This window comes from Cinclus cinclus, chromosome 2 (genome assembly GCF_963662255.1).
Source record: "Cinclus cinclus chromosome 2, bCinCin1.1, whole genome shotgun sequence".
NCBI lineage: Eukaryota > Metazoa > Chordata > Aves > Passeriformes > Cinclidae > Cinclus > Cinclus cinclus.
Window position 1 is genome coordinate 77,910,828 of NC_085047.1, and position 22,313 is coordinate 77,933,140.

The following is a 22,313-nucleotide window of genomic DNA, read 5'->3' on the forward strand; positions in this document are numbered from 1 at the left end:
GTATCTAACCCTTTGATTTTCAGATCTGTTTTTCTGCAAAATATCCTAGGTATTTTATAGTCCCCAAGAAGTTTAAGTGCCATATTGGAATCTGAGGTTTTGATGCTGAAGGATGTATTTTCTGATGTACACAAAGGCTAAATAAATCAAAAGAATATTTAGATAAAGACTGCTTCATATTAGAAAGCACTCATTGGAGCATGTTGACTTGGTGGTTGAGCTCTTTCATAAAGCCTTTATAGAACGACTCTAGGTTAACGGGAAACTAACTGTTGCCTGCATGTGGAAGGTTTTATTTCCTATAATTTTGGAATGACATTTTTTGCTGTTTTTTTCCTTGAGAAATAGAGACACAAAAAATCTGAGCAGAATACTGCTGTCCTCATTTCTAAGGAAGAACAAATAATGAGTAACAACTTCTAATGCAGTAACACAATCTTAAGGGCCAAATGATAAATTAATGGAAACAGGTTCTTGTATATGGTTTTGGAGACCAAGCACATTTGATTGAATTGTTTCACAACTAGCATGCCTAATTATTGTGTCTGCCACATTCATTTATTTAAATCATTCCCAACTTTTGGATTGCTGCCTGGAATATTACTGCAGTACATGTTTCAACTGGTTATTCCCTTGTCACGTGTAGCTTCACAAAGGAGGATGTTTGTTTTTTGTTTGTTTTTTTTTTAAAGTGTGAACTTTGGCTGTATGTTTATAATATATGATAAAAAGGGGCTATAGGTTTCATAATGTTGATTTGAATGAGTTGCACGTGAACTGATGCTGTATTTATTTTGTCAGGTCAGTGACTAAAAAAGTGCCTTTGCCAAGTCACTTTTACGAGCGAGGACTGCTACGCCTGTGTTCTCAAAATCCCATCTTTGCCAGCCAGACATTGCCTTCACCTTACACCTGGCAGAAGATACCTCAGCTGTCTCCATTTGCCAATTAGTTGATGGGAAACTGAAAGCAGAAAAAGGATTATTGTTATTATTCCTGGGACATGAACAAATGACTACATTGCTTTTCTCATGTAATCAGTATCGGCAAGCAACCGTCAGAGGACTGCTATTCTGTCAAGGAGTGCCATTGCATTGATGGACCTTGGCTTAAAACCAGTGCATCCGTGATTACAATCAACAAACCCACGTGTTTTACAGACAGAAATGCGACTGAGCATGTGTTTTCCCAGCCAAAAGTCTACAAGTGGGACTTAATGATTGATGAGTGACTGCTTGCTGATAAACTTTCTCTGCTTGTTCTGCTTTGTGTGTGTTGGACGCTGTTAATCGTCCCCCACTGTTTGTTTTTTTTAACTTTCTTTTCAATTAGAATTGAAGTTGTTTTTGTTTTTGGTTTTTTTTCCTGATCCCCCCCCCCACCTCCTTTGTGATTAGTTTTGGAAATTTTTTCAGCATAATTCACCTGACAGCAACTTACAAGTTCAAAATCAGCTTCTCATCATGGCTTTGAATGTTGCTCCCGTAAGAGACACAAAATGGCTGACATTAGAAGTGTGCAGGCAGTTTCAGAGGGGAACTTGTTCACGCTCTGATGAAGAATGCAAATTTGCACACCCCCCTAAAAGTTGCCAGGTTGAAAATGGAAGAGTTATTGCCTGCTTTGATTCCTTAAAGGTAAGAAAAAGAAACTGCATGTATAGTGAAAATGCTGCTACATCGTAGTGAAAGTAAAATAGGAATTGATGAGTGATTTGTTCTTGGTAACATGCATATTGAAACAAATGTTGTTTATCATAATGTTTGTTTACTGAAGCTTTTAAGATTTCTTTCTAAGTTTTTTTTTTTTTTTCAAATGTCACTATGTTGTTTACAAAAATTGCGTGTGACTGTGGGATACAGAATTGGTTGCAGCTGGTAGGACAATTGTATTTTCCCAAGTACATTTTATGAATTATAATTGTTTCATGGTAAATGAAAATACACAGTGGCATAATACTATGCCGTTCCCAGAGTCCTAAAGAAATAAATCATAGGGAAAGAGTGCAGATTTTTTCATTTAGATCAACAGAAGTGAGAAAAGGCTATCCACTACTTCAGATTTGACACAAAAAGTTGTTTAGTCTTGGTATTGGAGACTCAGGTAAAATAATAGCATTGGAAATTACATGTATGAATACTGCAGATATGAGCATAAGTTTACGAAGAGCAAAGGGATTCTCTTATTTGGAGAATATTTTGCAATTATGTTGTTCAGGCATCAGCTTCTTCTGACTTACTAATGACATCAGACATCCTGTAGAAAACTATTTTAAAAAGTTCAGTGAAAATAGTTTATGTATTGCATAAAAGAAGATTAATGACCCCCTGGGATTTGAGAAGTACACTGTGTTTTCCATGATGATATATTTGTGTTGTTGTATCAACAGAAGGAGAAAGTTTATTTCATATAAATAATTAAAGGATAGAATTGAGAATTTCAGATTTTATTTTGAAAGTTTTACCTACAGCTTTATCTTCTGGGCATGGGAGAATATCTTGGCTTGCTATTTTAGCTTTGAGGATCAAAATTTCAGTTACCAGCAACTCTTTTACTGTGAAAACATCAATCTGAAAGAAAAGAAAACTCAGGGTGGTTTATTTACATTGTAACTTATATATATATATATATATATATATATATATATATATATATTGCAAGACATTGTGCTAGGCAACTACCTTCTGGTTTTTTTCTAATTTCTTCTTTTGTTTTGAAGATTTAGAAGACAGTATCTCAGGGGAAATGTTTATGAGAGGGTTATGTTCTGTATATCCTATAAGCCAGAAGAGCACCTTTGGAGTCATGGCAGTATGTCATCGAGGGCTACTAATGACCTTAATCCATGGATTACTGCACAATAAACTCTAACAGCTTCTTTGTAGATGTTCTTATGTTTTGGTTGTCTGCCAATGGGATAATTTTTTTTTTAAACAAGCAGACTAGTGTCTGCAGCAAGTGGGCAATACTCTGATTTTACAGAAAATAGACAGGTCAGTAGAAGGGGGTTTTTATGTACTATTTTTATGTGTTATAAAGTCTCGGGTCTGTGTCTGGGTGTCTGCAGATAAGCAGCAGGACTCAGTCACCCCTGGGCTGGCAGGACAGTGGCTCTGCAGTGAAAGAGGTGCTGCTGCTGCATCATCCTGGCCAAAACAGTGATGCACATGTCCTCGATGCCTGAGGACAGCATCCCTCTCCCTGCTAGTACTGGGCACTCATAGTGAAATTGCCAGCTAATCAAGCTGGAGACTTCTGCTCAGGAAGGGTTATTGTCTGCAAATAAAAACTGGAGTCACAGACTAAGCTAATAATACCATGAAGAGAAATCCTGAGGGATCACAGTGGATAACTTACTGACAACCAGCATCATTGCTCAGTGGAGAGAAGTCCAAAACCCTGTAAAAAGAAATGTAGTTAAAGCAAGCAGCCGTGTTTTGACCTAGTGTGGGAGGACATGTCCTGAAGGGCCAGCCTACTCGAGTGCAGCTCTGGTGGCTGAAGTGGTACTGCTCTGTCCCACTGCCTATCATCACCTTCTCTCATGTAGAGGAGAGCATGACCCATGCCTTCCATCTTGCATCTTCTTGTTGATTCTAATGGGTTAAATTGCTGGGAAAGATGGGATTATAGCAAGAATTCAGATTGTGCCCTGAAGCAGCAGAGGTGGAGGCACAGGTTTCTTTACACCAACTCTGCTGCAGATTGAGGGAAATCCAATAGTGGGATGACAGTGCCTACAACTGCAGCAACGTGGCTGTGAACATGAGTTGGAGTTGTGCATTCCATGTGTTACCTGATTCTGCTGTGCACAGAAAACTGTTTGGGATCACTGTGAGTGCACAGCTCTGGGCTGGGCTGACTGGTGTCCTCACAGTCATTATCTCAGTTATTCAGAAGAGTGTTTGTAAATTGACATCCACAGCAAGAATGTGTGTGCCTAGTTAGCTCAGTTTGCTGATATTGCTGGCTGAGGGACTTTAGGTTAGTCACATAAAGTTATTTGATATGTAGCTTTTGGAAATACTGCTGTTAATCATACAGTTTCAGAATAAGGCTTTGGCATTCAACATGTGGGATGATGTTTCATGTAAATGAACAATCAGAACAGTCTAGAATTATAGATAAAATCAGAATTTAATTAAAAAAAAAACGAGAGCTATTTTCCTTGCTGAACACTGAACCACAATTTAATGCAGGCAATTATTTAGCATTTATTTACATAGCATCTAAAGTTCTGGAGACTTAGCCTTTTAACTATCTTGGTTTGGTGTACCTGCTGTAAAAACAAATTATGCTGAGTCTCTGCATAAACATCTTTCTACCCAGAAAAGACAGAATTTTTTTTAGTCTATGATGGAGTTATGTTATATTTAGGTGATGCCTGGTAGTTACAGCTGCTCCCTTAGAAGTCAGTCAAACACAAGGACTCTGAGACAAGCTCTCCTTTACACACTGATTGATCAAAAGAGCCCCTGTTCTGCATATGCTCCCCTGTCTGCCATCTTCTTTCCAGGTTTCCAGGGCAGACAAAGGAGCATGCTATCAATATCTGCCAGCTGGATCAGGCTACCAGAGCACCAGTATGAAGCTGCAGGAGAGAGTCCAGTGAAAGGTCACAAAAATGATGAAGAGGCTGAAGCACCCCTCTCATAAGGAAAGTCTCAGAGAGCTGGCACTGTTCAGCCCGGAGAAGGCTCAAGAGATTCCCATCAGTGAATGTAAATACCTGCAGGGAGGGTGCAGAGGGGACAGAGCCAGGCTGTGCTCAGTGATGCCCAGTGACAGGGCTGGAGGTAACAGGCACAACCTGAACCACAGGAAGATCCCTCTGAACATCAGGGAACACTTTTCACCGTGAGGGTGACCAAACACTGGCACAGGCTGCCCAGAGAGGTTGTGGAATCTCCGTGCTTGGAGATCCTCTAAAACTGTCTAAGATGTAGTCTTTGGGCAGTTGTGTCTAGGTGACCCTGCTTGAGCAGGAGGTTAGACCAGATGACATCCAGGGGACCTTTTCATCTTCAGCTGTTCTGTGACTGTGTGACAAGTGGCACCTTCACACAGATTTTCACATAGTTTTAGAATTTTTCTAAGCTAGCAAAAGCTGGCTTTGGTACCAAAGGATGTAATCCCAGCCAGGGACACTTGCCTCTATGTCATGCCATGCCCTCCTTTGTGTTCCCACTGCTGTCTTTGTGATTGTGCAGTGTACCAGATTGGAAACATAAGTTTTTGCTGTGGTTGCTGCAGAAGAGAGAAGGGCTATGTGGCACCAGCAGAGCACTGAATCACTTCTGCCAGTGACAGTGCTGTGGCCTTAGGCTGGCCTTCCAGGGATACATAATTGCATCATAATCCAAATTTTTCTGTATTAAAGAAGTATATTTGTAGTTCCGGTAGTACCAAGTAAAAGGTCAACAGAATTTAATGGACCCTGTTTACTTTTAACTGAGAAGGCGTTTTTGGCTCCCTGTACCTGTCCTTGCAATACTTGATTTTAAACCCAGCAAAAGTTGCAACAGCAACCCATTGGACTGATTACAGCTTTGAGGAGCCAAAATGCTCACTGAGGAAGACTGTCTGGGCTCTGAATATCCTTCATCTGTGAGATGCTGCAGGCTAGACAGAAATAGCTAAAGACTAATGAGCTTGGGTCAGATTCAGGCCAGAAACCTGCTGGTTTCAAGCCAGGTTCTGCTGCATGGCCTTCTGAGAGGCAGCTCAGTGTTTGTTTCTCCCTCTTTGGTGAAGGACAGAGTCTGCTCTGTTCTGAGCAGGGTGTTTGTGGGGTTTTATGAGAATGCAGGCGGATCATCCCTGCTCACCCTGTGGATGGTGGATGTAGCAGTTGCACAGATGTATGCCCCTTAGCTGCCCACAACATTGCTGCCAGCAGTGAGGCTCCCACATGGCTGAGTCACCATGGCCATGGTCATGGGTCACCACTGGCCATGCAAACACACCCAAAACTGTACTGGGCAAGTGACCTTGGTGAGCCTAATGTGAGGATGAAAGTGCCTACAGGCTAACTCAGTTCACTGTGCTTGAGGTGAATAAAGGTGACCTTTCCTGGCAGGGTCCCAAGCCCTGGTGGTGGGTGGGAAGATAAAGGGATCTGAGGAAGCACTGCCAGAGCCTTTTATGCCACTGTAACCATCCTGAAACCTTTCTGGAGCCCTTACAGGCTCCCCTTTGGATGCCTTTGGAAGGGTCTGTGAAATGACCTGTCTAACACTAAAGTTTGAATTTCAGAAACTGCTTCATTTGTTTTATACTTCTGTTTGGGCTGAAGTAGTTTAATTTATAACTGAATAACGTGGATGTATAACACTTAATATATCACATTTAGATTCCTCCAAGCTGGACAATATAAGCAAGTCTGTTTTCAAGGCTTTCTTGTCCTATTAGTAGTAAAGAACAAAATCCTTTCAAAGGAATACTAATATATAATATAATATGTGAGGACAAGAACATGGCACACTTTGCTGTATTTGAACTGGAATAATTTAAAAAAAACACACATTAAAATGAATGGTGACGTTCAGGAGGGTGAAAAGGGGAAAGTTTGGCAGATAAGAAAACCCAGTCATGTACATTTTGGTTAGAGTTAACTTTTACGTCTGCAGGCAAGTCTGAATTTTCAGTCCTGATGTCATTTCTTGACTCAAATTTATACCCTTTCTGCAGGTCAGCTACTAGAAGGATATATTGTCTAAGTTAATAAGTGGTATCTTGAAGATACTGTTGCAAGTTTTATGGTGGTAACAAAGGAGCTAAAGCTTCTTTAGTGGTCCAGATAACTTTTTTTTTGGTTTTTCATTAGTGTTCAAACACTTTGAACTCTTCTATTTATTGAGCCAGCAGACTACTGTGAATTGGTCATCTGCATTTTCATGAAAGCCTTTTAAGAATATGTCTATCTGATCTCATTTGGCACCATAGAATAAAAAAGTAGCTGAAAGCTGAGCACAAACTTGCTTACTAAGTTAAAAGGTTACTGGGGGGGAAAGAAACTTTAGGAAAATCCACTATGTTGAAAGATCTGGAACTGAAAATAATCTTCTTAAGATGGCCTCACCTTTATTTAGGAAAAGGGGCAAAAAGGCTTTGTAAAGTGAGCAGGGTGTTTGTATGAGAATGAGCTCAGAGTTGGGAGGCAGTAGGTAGTAATTTGTCTTCCTGTAATTCTTTTGTGGGTCTCTGAATGTTTTACAAATGTCAGGTACTCAGGATCATTTCACAATTTGAAATAAGTAATACCTGCTCACATTTGGTAGGTGAAGCATTTTGAACAGACTGTAGATGAGCATGGAAAGGTGATTAGCTAGTTTTGTCTGTACTAGAAAGCATTTAAATGAGTGTTTATAGTGTCCTAGCTGGCTGAATTTCTGTTCGTCACTTGGTTATGTGGTGTGACACTGTTCAAAGACAAGGTGAGTTCAAGGACTGTGCCCTTAGCTGGTGGGAAAGAATGACTGAAATGGGCAAAGTAATTTCTCTTGGGTGACAGAGTGGCTCATACCTCCTGGGCCCATGAATTTTGCCTGCTTTGCTTCACAGTGACCCAGTTCCAGCAGGATGTTGGGGAATAGGCTGCCCTTTTCAGTAGTTGTGGGCTCTGGGGATGTGGAACTTGCAGGGTATAACTTTTCAGATGGAGGATACAGAGTCCAGGTCTCACTCTTCCTGCAGAGCAACTTTGGTTGTTGGTTTGGTGAAAACCTCTGTTGTTTTTTTTTTTTCTTGTAAAGCCCCCAGTAATCTCTAGGTAGTCTGAGAGCACTACCTGGAAGAAGCTTTCATGTGTCTGAGTTGCTGCAAAGTGTGGGCTTGAAGAGAAAGTGCCAATCAAGGCCAGTTTTAAATAACTCTATTAACTCTGTGGAATTAATTCTGACTGAATTAACTCTGTGGGCTCCCTCTGTGTTCAGAATATCAATGGCTGCTGTGGGGCCAACCAAAGCCCCATTTAGCCCAGTAACCCAGTAATGGCCAATAGTGGATGTCTTGGGGGTGGTGTGTGAACCTGCAGTGGCTTCCTGGAGTGCTCTGCTGACTCCTAGGGATGTGCTGCCCAGGGGCATTGAGAGCCAGACATGGTATGCTTGTACCTAATAGTTCCCATTCACCATCTTTCCACTGTATTTGTCCTGCTCTTTAACCATGCTCCCATTCAGCAAGCACAGCAACCACCTCCACAACTTGATTACGTACAGCATGGAAAACAACTTTTGTTATTCTTCTCAAACCTCCCCATCTCATGGATGCCCCCACTTGTTGTACTGGAAAACAGATGAGATTCTCCTCTGAATGGTCCCAAGGATGAAACTAGGTGGGTTTTTTTCCACTGACTTCACTCTGGAAAGGGCATGTTTCTCCCTAGTGAGTTCAAAGGAAGCCTTATGAGAGAAGATTTTAAATCTGCATTGTGAAAATTATGTTCTCAGGACAGGTATGATTCCCAAAGGCCCTGCTTTTTCAGGTTGTGGCAATTTTTGCACTCAGAATAAAGTGCTGCATGGAATCATGCCATTCTATTTCTTGACTTACGCACAATGCATGCAACTGTGAGCAGCTGCTAAAAAGAGGTGGTTACATGCAGACCTATCACAGGTAGCTCCCCACTTTTATCTCTGTTCAGGTGGTCATGCAGCCATGCAGCTTGAGTTGATCCAAAGGAAAGAGAAGACCTGCATTAAATAAAAGTTGAAACTACAAATTTAGGCAGCACCATCTTGCATAAAGTGAGATAAAAGGGGTTTAAGAATGGATAATCTATTTTTGAGGACCCCTCCTTTTTCTCTGAGTTAAGGGACTCTTAGTATTCTTGTTTGTTTAATCACCTGTTCTTGTTTGTTTTCTGATAAAAACTCTCTATGTTCCCCTGTAGTCCTCAGCAGGCACAAGTTCCTTTAATACTTCATTTATCCTGTTTGTCTCCCTCATATCTATTCATGCAGCTATCTCCATGCCAGCTCTTCTGGCTTGGAAGGGTTAAAAGGAAGGTAAAATTAAAAACCAAGTAGCTGAACTGCTGGGCTGACACACTTAAAAATTCATGAGCTTGACTTAAATTGGTAAGGAGAGAAACTGCAGTAAGCCTTTAGCGGTTGTATTACATGATGTTCAGCTTTTTATTTTTTTAATTTAAATTTTAGTTTTAAAAAAGGCTGTTGATAACTGCAGAGGGCACCATGTTCCTTGCTAGGGTTTGTCTCTCTGCTGAGAGGAACATTTCTGATTTATCTCAGAACAAAGTCTAGAGGCACAGCTCATCCCAGCCACCTGTGGTGCTTGACCTGTAGGAGCCCTGGTGAACTGCCAGGGCTAAGTCAAGGGCTGGCCTCTGTGGCAGTGGGTCACTAGCCATCAAGTCAGCTCACAGGAGCAAGTCTTAGCCTGCTGCCCATGTCTCTGCCTTCAGTCCAAGGCTGTGAAGAGCAGAGAAGTTGAACCAGTTGAAGTTCATTACACAGCCTGCTACAAAAGCTATGTGTCTCCTTCAAGGCCCTTTTTTTGTTTCCTCATTTGTCTTTCCCAGCAGCAGCACCCAGAGCACGAAGCTGTCCTGGCTGTCGCTGCTATCACCTGTCACCACCTGACCTGCCAGATTTTACACTGCACATCTTGTTACAACTGGGGTTCCACTTTCAAAGGAGAATGCAGCTGGATACTGAGTTACCCGGGCCTTCCTGCCCTCTGAAGTCATGGGAAACCCCTCTTCCCAGTGGTGTGGTTCAGTGGCAAAGCCTCTCAGTGGTCAGAGCAGACACTTTTCACAAGCAGATGTGTGACAGCAGCCTGTTGTCCTCTGGCCTGTTAGGGCCACCTGAGGAGAGCCACCTGAGGGTATGTTACCAGTGAAGTTTCCAGATGTGAATGAGTGGGTATTACCAGTGCAGTTTCCACTGCTGTTTTCAGTGTGTTAGAGCTGGCTGAGCAGGTCACCTGGCCTGGGAAGGAGGATGAGCACGAGGAGCAGAAATGGTTGAAAAGCAAAAGCAAAAGCAATTAAAGAACAGTCACTGAAAGAGGTAATATTGTCTTCTGTTCACTGAACTGTGTTGTCCTGAAGGGCCAAAGGAGTATGTAGTAGTTCCTGGGCAGTGGTCTTGCTAGGTTAACTCTTGGAGCTTCCTGCTTCCAGAAGAGACTTGCAAAGAACATTTCCAGGTTCCATACCCCTTCACATCAGATGCAGCTGCCACTCAGTTATCAGTCTAAATCTTATTACACGAAGAAGAGCAGCTAGGGAGATTAGTTATGGCCACAGGAAACCTTGTATGAAAGAGCATGGTGTTTGCCAGATGTTCTTCAGATTTTCCAGCACTCCAGGGTGCTTCATATACCCATCAATTCACTGTGTAGTTTCTGTTGCTGCACCGATCCATGCTCCCCTAAGCCTTATAATAACTACACTTTGTGGGTGTAGTGAAGGCAAAATTCAATCAGAGTCTCTGACTCATCCCATCACTAGGATTTTGAACACAAGAGCAATTGCTCACTGCCCACTCCTCCCCCACGCTCCCTATTAACTCGGGTCACTCACTGTTCCCACAGGCTTGCTCTCTCCAGGTCTCCCCACCTACTCCTTTATTTTTCTGGCAGGTGGTTCCTCTTTCATTCCAGGTGCTTTTTTTCCCCTTAGCCTTTTGTACATAGCTTTCGCTTAGCTTGGGCGTCAGCTGTTCTTCCCAAGCTGTTATACTTTGACTGCATCATAAAATACAAAAGACGAGGTTGTTCTTGTCTGATGGAAAAGCCTAGCAAAGACAAGACCTGTATTCCTGTTGGTCCAATTCATCCCCAGCATTGGAAAGATATTTTAAATCTAAAAATCAACACAACAAGAATTGGGGAGTTTATTTGCAAGTCTGTTTGACAGCTGTGCCCTCTCCCAACTCATTATCTCTTCATATGAGGACTGGCACCTTTTTTTTGAGGAGATGGATTTCATTGGAAACCTATTGCAATAAAAGGAAAACTGTTGTGGGTTTAGATATCTTGGAACATTATTGAAAGCCTGCTGTGAGGTATAAGTCCCACAACTGAAATGCAAAAGGCAATTGGAAATATCCCTTTTCTTTGACTTTGATGTTTGTCTTGTGGCTGTGGGCATGGTGTGCCACTCAGTATTAGATTCCTGCAAGGTCTTGACCACAATAAAGAAGAAATTAATAATGGTGAAAATAAACTGTCTTCTCATCTGCTTTGTTAATGAGTTGCGTGACAAGGTGATGTGAGCAATGTCTCAAGAGTCAGAGAGCCCTAATGCTTGGAAAGATCAAATCATCAAGCAGTAAAAACAAAGAAGCAGAGAATCAGTGGAATACTGCATATGAAAAACATATGAGGAGTGTAGCAGCTGTGCTGCAAACCGTGGTGTTTACTTGCTGGCTCAGGGGCCCAAGGGAGGTGTCCTGCTCCCTGTGGGCTGCTGTCACCCTGTGGGCTCACACACACTGCTCCACAGCACGGCACTGATGCCATGCTCCTGACTGACAGGTGACCTGGTACAGTCACTGCGCTGTAGATCTTCCCTTTCTCATGAGCTATTACAAGTTCTCAGCCCTTGCTTCCTCATGGGACTTCTTGGCTTGAGTGAGAGATCTACAGTGTGCAGTGTCATGGAAGCTGCAGGGATGGCCTGGCCTTGCAGCCCACCAGGTGTGCTACTGCCACCTCACCTGCATGTCCAATAGGCCAGGCAACTTTTAAACTTTGTAAAAACCTGGTTTATTTACTCTAATTTGGAATTCAGATTGGGGACTGAACATCCCACAGTGAAGCTGTGCCTCTGACTGGATGGATTTGTTCACCATCGCACATGGTGTCAGGAGAGGAGCTTACCCAGTGCAGGCTGGTGGCACCTGTTCAGATACACAGTGCCATAAGAACTGCCCAGGTGTGATTCAAGGCTAACTGAGCTGCTGGGACCTTCTCTGTTGGTTCACAGTAAGCCAAAAAATAAAATCCAGCATGTCAGACATTGGACCAAACCCCACTGGCTGTTAGCAAACAGGCCCCTAGCCACTGCAGCCCCAATTGAGTAAAACACACAGCAAAAGCCAGTGTTTTAAGCTAGATATAAATGTGGAGGTCTGGAGATGTATCATGATTGGGGTTTATTTCAAAGATCATTTTCTAGATTAGGCCATCACTTTAAAATTAATATGTATTTATTTTCTGGAGATAGGATGTGAGTCTTTGGGCTTCATTCAGTTGCCCAGTCAGAGGCATCTGATTCTGAGATGCCCTGGATACTCTTGATGGCTTTTCAATGGTTTGTCAGAGGAATATGTCATCTTTGCTGGTACCATGCAACATTTCAGGATAGCCAAGGGTGCTCCAAGTGGTCCTGCTGAGTTCTCTGTGGCAACAGAGCAAAGCCCTTCTTGAGAGGCAGTGTTAGCTCTTTTACTAACTGGAAACTCTGGTATGAACTGCTTTGAGTGAAAAAGTGGACAGTGCATTTGCCATAGTGATGACCTGGCTAAGAAAAAAGATGGGGTATAGGCCAGACTGAGAAAAAACTGTCTTCTGTAACAGAAGAATGCCCTTGGAGACCAGCAGGGGGATGAACCAAGTAACATGAACAGCTAATGTAAATTCATTAGTTTGAAAGAGTTTGTGACCCATGTAACTGGGCTCAGTTTTTGCTACCTATGAAAAGAAAGGTAAATCAATGAAAAAGAAAATCTCTCTAGGCACAGGAGAATTATGGCAGTGAACTCAGCCTGTTAAAAATAAGAAGATGGAAAGTCTTTTGCAAATTTAAATTAAATTAACCAGAATATGCATTTGAAAAAACATGTAAGTTACAACATGGAAGTCTTGTTCCTCTGAAGTATAATTCTGCCTTACTTCATTTGCAGATGTGAACATATGAACATCTGTCAAGTGCTATCAAATATGCATGCAGTTTGCTAATTTCAGATACAAAAGAGATAAGAATATTTGCTTTTCCAACAGTATCTTAATGTTAATTTTCCTAAACTAGTGGGTAATAATGAATGTCATGAAAATGCAGGCTATTCCCCACATGCATTTTGCCTCACATTGTGCTTCAAAGCACTGTCATACCATTATGTGTCAGCATTACTGAAAATGCAGGCATGGGATTTGTATGTGCAGAGTTGGAGATGTGTGGATATTACTGTGAAGATACTGTGAGCATCTTATCTTGTGAGTAAATTAGTGTTAGTATGAAGGAATATGAGGGTGACTGTGTGCTTCATGCTGAACATGTTGATGCTGCTGAAATTCCAGCCTGCCACTGTTCTTGGTTTAAATCAATATAAATATTAATTTGCTGCAAAATTCTCGTTCCTTCAGTGAGAGCTGTGTTAACTGATTAGTATGCATGAACCAGTTTGTGTTTGAAGTGCTGCAAATGTCTATGAGTCTCCTTCTTTAATTGAACCTTCTGGCTATAATTGTTTTTAGCCTGGATTCTTGAGGAAATGAGGCTTACACAGTCAGTCTGCTTCTTTTTCCCTCCTCCCCTGAAAACTTGTAAACCCACTGACCAGTTTCAGCCAAATTTGACAGAGATCATAGTCTCAAGTGTAATAATGTTCATAGAAGTTTTTAAAAAACTGGTAGCCTAATCCTACAGTGAAGTGAGAGAGAGAGTGAGCCATAAGCCATCCCACATGGAAGAGGTTCTTAGAGCACGCAGGCAAGAGATCCTTAAAACTCGGTTAACCACAAAGAAGCCAGAGTTTGGGATTTGCAATCAAGCGTGTAAAGCCTTGCCTTCTTTTGAGCCAGTGTTTGCAGCACTACCCATTTAATGAGACTAATGGTCTTGCTGTTGGGCAGACATGTGGCAAAGAACTGCCTACAGCCATTCCCCCTTACCTTTAGCCTCTGCTTGCTTCTTGAGCCTAGTTTTCATGATATTTTCCATATTCAATCTTTTCAAATAGCAAATTTATCTTACTGAGTCATTACTTACCATGACTTATTTTTCTTCAGGGAAAAGGAAATTTCCACTAGGAATGCAGATTCAGGTCTAATGGGTGTGCAAGGCAGTGAAGGGCTGCTGAATGATAGGTGAGGAAGGTGATACCCCTCACTGAAGCTGGCTGTTGTATGGAAAGCACCACAGAAATTCTGCAGGCAGTAAGAGAGAGCAAGAGAAGAAGTAATACTTTAGAATCTGTGGTGAGTGCTCATCTGGAAGGAGGAGGTTTGCAGTTACCATCCCTGCTGCTAGGTTTCTTGAGGCATTTTTTTCTTTAGACAGCCACTTGAAGGAAAAGAAAAGAATACTGTCCTGGAAATAAAGGTGACTGTGTTTTATGTAAGAACCATATGCCGTTTTGTCTTAAGCTCATAGCATCTCATTTAGTTTTTGGGGCAGCAGCCCTCTAGGGTTGTTCCTTTATCCTGCAGTAGGCTGGTCTTCTGCATCACTCAGGGCTGGCCTAAGAAATGGTTACTCTTACTTTCTCCATACAACCTTGACACTGTTGCAGTATAGTTAAGTCTGTACTGTTGAACCTGTAGATAGTATTTTAAATGAGTACTACTATAAAAAAAAAAATCCCATTTATCCAGCTTTCCCTAAAGTACTAACAGTAATATAAACAGGCTTTCCTTTATCAGATTCTTCAGTATGCCAGCTGTTACTATATATGTAATGTGTTTAACAAGCAAGGGAGTTTATTATTAGGTAATTAAATAAGGCTGTTCTTTCTAATTAGTTATTTGCCTTTCAGTCCTGGATGTTGCAAAAAGATCCACTGTGATCTGTGTCAGCTGTATCTTGGTGTGCTTTGATTTGCTATAAAGCAGCTGTGTATCTCAGAAATGCACGTGAGAATCAGGGGTGTGAAGGTAGCCAGCAAGTTTTTAATGTGAAATGAGAAATGTTATCACTGGCTAATTAAGTAGCAAGTGAAGGTTAATTAATTCATAATTTATCTGTATACATGGCCAAATTCTATTTAGTGGGTCAGCTTATTAATACAGATGTGGAAATATCAAATGAAAAAGTAGTGCAATAAGTTAATAAATGTGTAGCATCTTTAGATGCCATAAAGAAATGGTAGCAAATTGATTTTTGGTTCAGTTCAACAGAAGTTAATTAACTGCTGTACGTTACAGGTGCTCTTGTTTCTGGCATCCTTGGGATGTCAAACAGATTTATGGCTTGAAACAGCAGCCCAAAGGAAGAGAGGTTGATGCTGGTGAGGTAGCAGGGGTCTCTGGTGCTCTGCATCTCTGTGCATGCCAGCAGAAGGCCACAGAGAGGACAGCACAGTTTGGAAAAACTGTGTTGGTTTTTCTGTGAAATTCCACAGAACGCAGCAGGCACATAGAAAGGGGAAAGCTGTGGACAAATGTGCTGCTGTTGCGTGTGACATGAAGCAACCTTCTCTCTAAACTCATGATAAAAAAACCCAGCAGGTACAGAAAGCATGAGAGTACCAAGGTTGTTGTGAGGATGTTTAGATGGTAATGCATGTTCTCAGGTTTGGCTGCTTCATTCAGACTGGCTTGGAGATCAGCGTTATCATATGGAAAAAAATTACTGTGCAACTACAGAGAAAAAAAAAAGAAGAAAAAGCCCTCAAGTAATCTGAATGGAAGGCTGAAACTTTCTGATATGGTATCTGCAGGATCATTATTAAAATTTAGTTTGATTTTTTTTTATTTTGATTTTGCATTTCTTATGTGCTCACCATGTCTAATTAAACCATGGTTTAAATAGATAACCATAATTTATCCATATTAATACAGCAACTTTAGCATGCTTTCCCTTCCCTGAAGACTGCGGAGAGGATGTGCTCAAATTTTATGTAATTACCGTTTCCTAAAGGTGATACTTTTTTCTGTTCTCTCTGTAAGGCTCCATTTGTCTGATGACGCAGCGTAAATCTCTTAAAAATTTCTGTAACATTTACAGTATTTGTGAATTTTAGTTACATTTGGCAGTGACTCTCATTTCTCTCATATTAACCTTAATATTCGTGAGTAGTAAATGAGAAGATATCCATCTTACGTTTCAACGCATCTCTCTTGCAAAACACTTGAATCTGCCTGTTTTGAGCTGAAATAGTCAGTCTTCAGTCTGCAAGTCACAATAAGCACTTGCGTCATAGATAACCTTGGATATTGGAAGATTTTTTTTAAATGGTAGTTTTTCACATGATGTTCTCTGTTATTTGAAGCAAATTGTTTAGCAACCTTCACTTTTGTTTTCCCCTTTGTGAAAGGGATGCAACTGGGTGGGGGTTTTTTTGTTTTGTTTTTTATTGCTTACCTCTCTTTTTCTTTCAGAAGTAGGAGAAATTACTAAGCCATTCAAGGTTAGTAAGGAGAGGCAATACTTTCTATTAAACTTGCTAACATAGCTGGGAAAAAAACAGACCAACTTTTGTATTGACAAGCCTTTCTTTGGGTAATATTTATAGATCATCTTGGAAACACATAGCGTGCCTGTCAGTACTCACATGTTAAAAAAATGAGAGTATTTTAAAATAGCTGGACAAAACAGCGTCTCTAACAAAACTTATTGTACACCTAGGAGTCCATGAATACATAGCTCACATACATACATACATACATACAGATGAAATGTTTGGTACATGCCTCTCCTCAGCCTTCATTTTACTCAGTCAAAAAACTCCACCACACTCTGGTTTTTTGTTTGTAAGACAGGCTTTCCTTTCCTTGAGTCACCTTGGCAGCCCTTGCCTATGCTTGCTTCTTGTCTAGCCCAGCTGATTTGGACATTGGTGACCAGAGGCATGTGTGGCACTGCAAGTAGAGTCACTAGAGGAGAGGAAGAAGGCTTGCTGCCTTTCCCTAACAGTCTTTGTTTGATACATCCCCGGGGCTGTGATTGTCTTTTCCTGCCAAGCCTGTGTCTCCACCGTCAGTCAGTAGTTGATTAAAGCGTCCATGATGTTCTCTTCTGCCATGGCCAGCTCCCTCTCCAGGTTACAGCTGCACACCTTCCAGTCTGTGTCTGCACTTATGGGTGGGGCTCATGTCACATCCTAGAAATGCTCTGTTCTTTCATGCTGGTTCTTGCTCTCTGAATATCAAGTTCATCATCTTCTGTCATACCCTGATGCTTCTGTCTTCCCATTCCCAAATAAGCAAGTCATCAGCACATGTCATTAGCTTAGCTGGAGCTTCTGAAAAACAAAGATCTAAGAACTTTGGATCTGGTGTCCTGGAGATATGAAGCTTAACAGTGGAATCAAAGTAGTTGGTTTCTGCATCTGTAACTTCATAGCCCCTCCCGCCTGTGTCTTCACCATGGGTAACTTCTGCAAGTGATCCCATATTCAGCTAAGCCAACTGATCACCTCCAGTTCATTTCTTGGGGCACTTCACTGTCCCCACGCTTCATGTACTTTTTAAAGTGCAGCCTGGATTGCCTGTTTCCAGTTCAGTGTCTCAATGGTTCTTGTCTGACCCAGGGAACTAAGTGGAGCAGGCTTTCCCTCTGACTGAGATATATACTTTTTGAAACTGTATTTATAAATCCATTAATTTTAATTTTTTGGGAGCTCTCATCTGGGATTTCATGATGTGAATTCCTACCAGTAGGTTTCCATGAGGGCCCTTCCACAAGAGAAAAGCCATTGACGCTGATAGTCAAGGGTTCTTCAAAATTAGCTGGCCAATGATGTGCATCAGTATGTACTTATGCTGTTTCTTTGAATAGAAAGTAAGTTGCTGTTTTTTCTCTTGTTCCTGAGGACTTCTTTAAAAAACAAAAAGAATAAAGAAGGAAATCTGTAAGATTTATCTTCCTCTCAATTCTCTTTTTATTTTGAAAGGAGTGTTTCATGCTTTTGCTACGGGTGTGTGTGTTGGACTCTTTGTTTTCTTTTGCTTTTTTCCCCCTCTTCTGTCAAAATTCCGTTTCTGTTTTCCATCAAGGATATGTGAAAAATATTTTCAATATATATCATTAAATAGTTTCCTTGTTCTTATACTACTCCCTAGGCATCTGTTGCTGACTGCTTTTGGAAACAGGATACTGGGCTAGGTGGACCTTGGTCTAACACAGTACAGCTGTTTCATTTTCTTAAACGCTGAATCATTTGTCTAAAAAAAAAAAAGATTTCTATTTATTTACTTGTATGCAGCTGCAGTGGCTCTTGAGAAGCATAGTCTGCAGTTTGCTCTTGAGAATATGAAGACAAATTCAGAGGTGTACAACAGCTCATCTAATTAATTACAGAAGTGTTCATAATTGTAACCTTCTGTGGAGTGCAGAGGCAAAGAGTGTGTTTTGTAACAAAGTGACTGGCAAAAAATCTGGGTGTTTGAGAAGAGCTGGAGACCATGACAGCAGAGAAAGAGGGCAGCTAACCTAACTTGCGCTCTAGAGGGAAATACAGGGTTCCAGAGAGGAACAAAATCTACCCCAGTCTTGGCAGCTGTAGCAGCCACTGCTCAGGAAAGAGAGTAGGACAAAACTAGGGAAAGGAGGTGTCCAAATTCCACAATACTATATTGAAAGTGTAGGTGGCAAATATTTTATTAAATAATCAGTTTAGCAGAATTATAAGGGCCCACAACTAGAACCTTTCACACTTCTTTTTGAAGCTTCTGTTTTAACATTAATTTTGGTCCTTAAATGTATCAAGAAGTTAGTGGTTATGTTGCTGTTACTGTTTGGTTGTTTTATTTTTCTTTAAGAAGCAGACAGAAATGTGAACTCAATTGCCTTATGATGTTCTTGTTTTTTTAATTTATGTACAACTGAACTCATCAACACATTTGTGGTATGCTGCAGTGAACCCAAATGTGACTGTTGTAATGACACTGGACTAAGGAAAATGGTATTACAATGAGAGCTTGAGACACAAATCTGAAAGGATTCCTGGGCATTAATTTTGCCTGCTTATTTGGCCATATGTAAATATGAAAGTTTTATTAGGATTTGCGTTCCCAGAATTTTCAACCAATTTCTACATTTAGACACAAAGTAAGACTTCTACTTTACTTTCACTGTACTTCTACCCATTTTATCATCATTAACTGATTTTGTAATGAAGTACATTATTATCTGATTTAATTATTTTCAAGAAGATTAGTGTTTTTTACTTAACTGAATTGTTACTGCATGATGCATTCACCTTCTACCTTCATGTTCTTTTTATTTTTTTAAAAGGAGACAAATATTTTGCAAACCTTCACCCTTTCTTGATGTTATAAATTGTCAGAGCATTTACAGATACTGGGATTTGATGACTTGTTGCTCAGGAGTTAGTTAAAGTTGGCTGAATAGCTGTCCTAAATACTTCGTGGCTGTAGTACTTGGAATAGCAGTTTTCACTTCTCTGGTGATGGTGCAGTAGCCAACAGGCAATATATTTTTATCTGACTCCACTGTCCTTGAAGCACTTTCATTTTAAGGAACGCCTACGTGTCTTTTTATTTTAGGTCTAAACAAAGAAAAAAATTAAACTTCCGGGTTATGAATTTATTTTTTTCCTAACTATAAGGCAGCTAAAGAGATGTTGGAATATCAATGTTAGTCCCTGATCTGTTCATGAACATGATCAAAAGGAGAAGACTGGATGCAGGTTTTTTTTTTTTTTGTTTGTTTTTTTTTTTGTATACAAATTAGCTTTCCAAATGTAAGACGATGTTTATCTGAAGTCCATTAAGTAGGTGCTTATGTAGCTAATTATTTGAACACTCAAGTCCAGGCTGGCTTACCCCATATTTTGTGGGAACTGCCAGTGCTAAGGTAAGGGAGGTTGGGTTGGGTTGGATAGGGTTGCTGGCTTTTCTGCTGGTTCCTCAGAGATGGGCACTGGTTTATAGTCAGCACCAGCAATCCCACATCTCTCAGTGCAGCTACTCAGGGCCATCCTGGGTAATCCTGCTGTCTTGTGGGAGGAGGCAGTGGGAGCTGGGGACGTTGAGTACGTGTGGTGTCAAACAGCTGAGGGACTTTCCCAGCTTACTGCTTGGATCCATGAGCCATGGTGCCACTCAGGGCAGTGCACAGGCATGGAGAAATGTCACAAAGTGAGTCTCCCCTTTCCAGACTGGCAAATCTCAATTACCTGTACTCTTTTATAGGGGTCGGGGGGTTTTAAGGGTGTTGGAGAGGAGTGGCAACCACCAGGTTTCCATCATAGCAGGGTTGTCGTTATCCTCTTAGCTGCAGTCAGAGATCTGAAAAATACTTCATTATACATCTAGGGTGTATGGGTGACTTCTTTTTTTTTAACAACACTCATAAGAGGTAGATTTAAAGTGTTAGAATCATGGTTTTGAGATCTTTACAGGTTATTATCTCTTTGTGTGTCTGTAAGAAGTACATGATAAATTGGTCGACAGATGTTTGATGATAGATAAATTGTTGTCTGGTACTCTAATAGCTTAACATTTTCCTACTATGATCAGATGTGTCTGAAATGGTTCAGCTTTATTCCAAGAGAGCTGCAGTTCTTCATTAATTCTAATACTCCATGAGTAGTTAACCAAGTCTGTGTAAGGCTTTGCATTCCCAAAGAGCCATGTTTAATTGCCTAGAAATTGGCCTTTATGTTGGTGTTTTTATTAAATACTGAGAAAAGTTCTTTGTATCAGACTTGCTGGTGTTTTTGCATTGTTTCCCTGTAGTCTCCAAACTGGTAATTCCACTTGTTAAACTTGGTTGGCTTTTGCAATCTCCTTTGTTATGGGATTCTCCCTTGCTTCCCTCAGTACATTCCAGAAATTATTTGCTTGCAGACAACTCTATTTATAAGCTTGTTTCATTTCTGTTTGATGTTTGAAAAGGTTTTTCATAGCTCTTACCTTTTCTTTGGTTTCTATGGTATGCTAATCAAATGTTCTTAAACTAGTTAAAGCTGAACACTTTATTTGTTAAATATAGCCAGCCAAGAGAGCCCTTCAGGCATGCATCTCCATTCTTTACTGTCTTGCATTGTTCTCAAGATTATAGCATGGGAAAATGAATAGAGCATGGTCTACAGTATGGTGGGTGGCTGTGGTATGATGAACCTTCTACTGAGGCCTTCACACCTTTACAATTCACCATGTTTCTTCTTAAAGCACAGTTGACTTTTAAGGCTAATTTGGTATTTTCTATTCGCTAAAACTTTAAGATTGAAACTACCATTGATGAGAAGAATTCAGATAAATACTCACTGATGAAACACTGGCTTTTTAGTGTGGGATGCTGGAGTAAAATAAATTAAAATCCTGTTGATATCTACTGAAAGAGGCAATTTCCTTAAAAAATGCTAACAGCACTTCTATAATCTTAGTGTTGATTTTAAATTAATTAAAATACTTTTCCCCCATTGGCAGTTTATTCCTTTGTAGGGAAGTTGTCAGGGAAGACTGAGATTATTTACTATACTCCACAACATCTTTAGTAGGAAGGCAAGATACTTGTAATCAGTCTGCTTTAAGGGTATCTAAAAATCTAAAACCAAATGAAACTTCATAATTATAAAGGTAATAATGATGTGCTTGGGGTGCCTTCACATTCAAGTCATTTCCAAAGCAATGTCTGTGTCAGAAGACATATTTTTAGAGAGACAGAGGTACTCTTACAGAGCTGTTTGTATGTGATGTAATTGGTCTGTTCTCAGTAGTGTTTGACTTGCCTACCAGTGAGGGGAAATGAGTGCAGTCCTTCCAACCTCCTCCACCCTTACCTGTGTGCATGCCATCGATTCATTGCAAGCAGTGCCTTGGGTCAGAGCTTTGCCCTCATAGGAAGATGCTCCATCTGTCTCACAGGTCATCTGGAGTATCCCTAATGAGTTTTACCTTCCCATACTGGTTTTTTTTGATGCCTTGTTACTTCCCCTACAGAACATCTTATGTGCCCCCAAGACTGGCCTGAAGATGTGAAAACACATTTGAAAGTAGTTCTTCCTTTGGCTTTTATTGTTTTATTTACTAAATAGTATAGCATTTAATAGCCTGAAGAGCAATATTTTGTAAGCTGCCCTGTGAATGAGTGGTAGGATTTTAGATTTTAGGAGTATGATTTTAGATAGCACTTGTCAAAGAAGATCTAACTCGAGTCTTTGTCTCACTAACATGCTAAAATAGATTTTATTGCTACATACACCAACATTTGTGCAGTCACTTGATTGAGATAGTCCCTCTCTCTGCTATGCTGGAAATAGGCTACTACAGCCTGGTTTAAATGGTTATAATGTTTTTAAAAAAATTAAATATGTTGCTGTTAAATTGCAGAATCCTCTAAACTCCCTCCCACCCTCACTCCATCCAGACACTGAATCCCCAGTGATTAAACAAGGGAGTTGACTAAACCCTGTCTAGTTGCTGGTTAGTGA

General features: G+C 40.6%; 1 protein-coding gene across 30 annotated transcripts in view; it reads left to right on the forward strand.

The window, feature by feature from the left end:
• The first annotated feature begins 209 nt into the window (after positions 1 to 209).
• The window catches only part of MBNL2 (muscleblind like splicing regulator 2), a 66,621-nt gene continuing 44,517 nt past the window's right edge, over positions 210 to 22,313 (forward strand). For all 30 annotated transcript variants that reach the window (XM_062514823.1, XM_062514825.1, XM_062514824.1 and 27 more), the window contains exon 1: positions 210 to 1,637. In XM_062514823.1, coding sequence (XP_062370807.1) covers positions 1,464 to 1,637 — 174 coding nt within the window. In that variant the 5' untranslated portion in view covers positions 210 to 1,463. The remainder of the gene's footprint in view (positions 1,638 to 22,313) is intronic.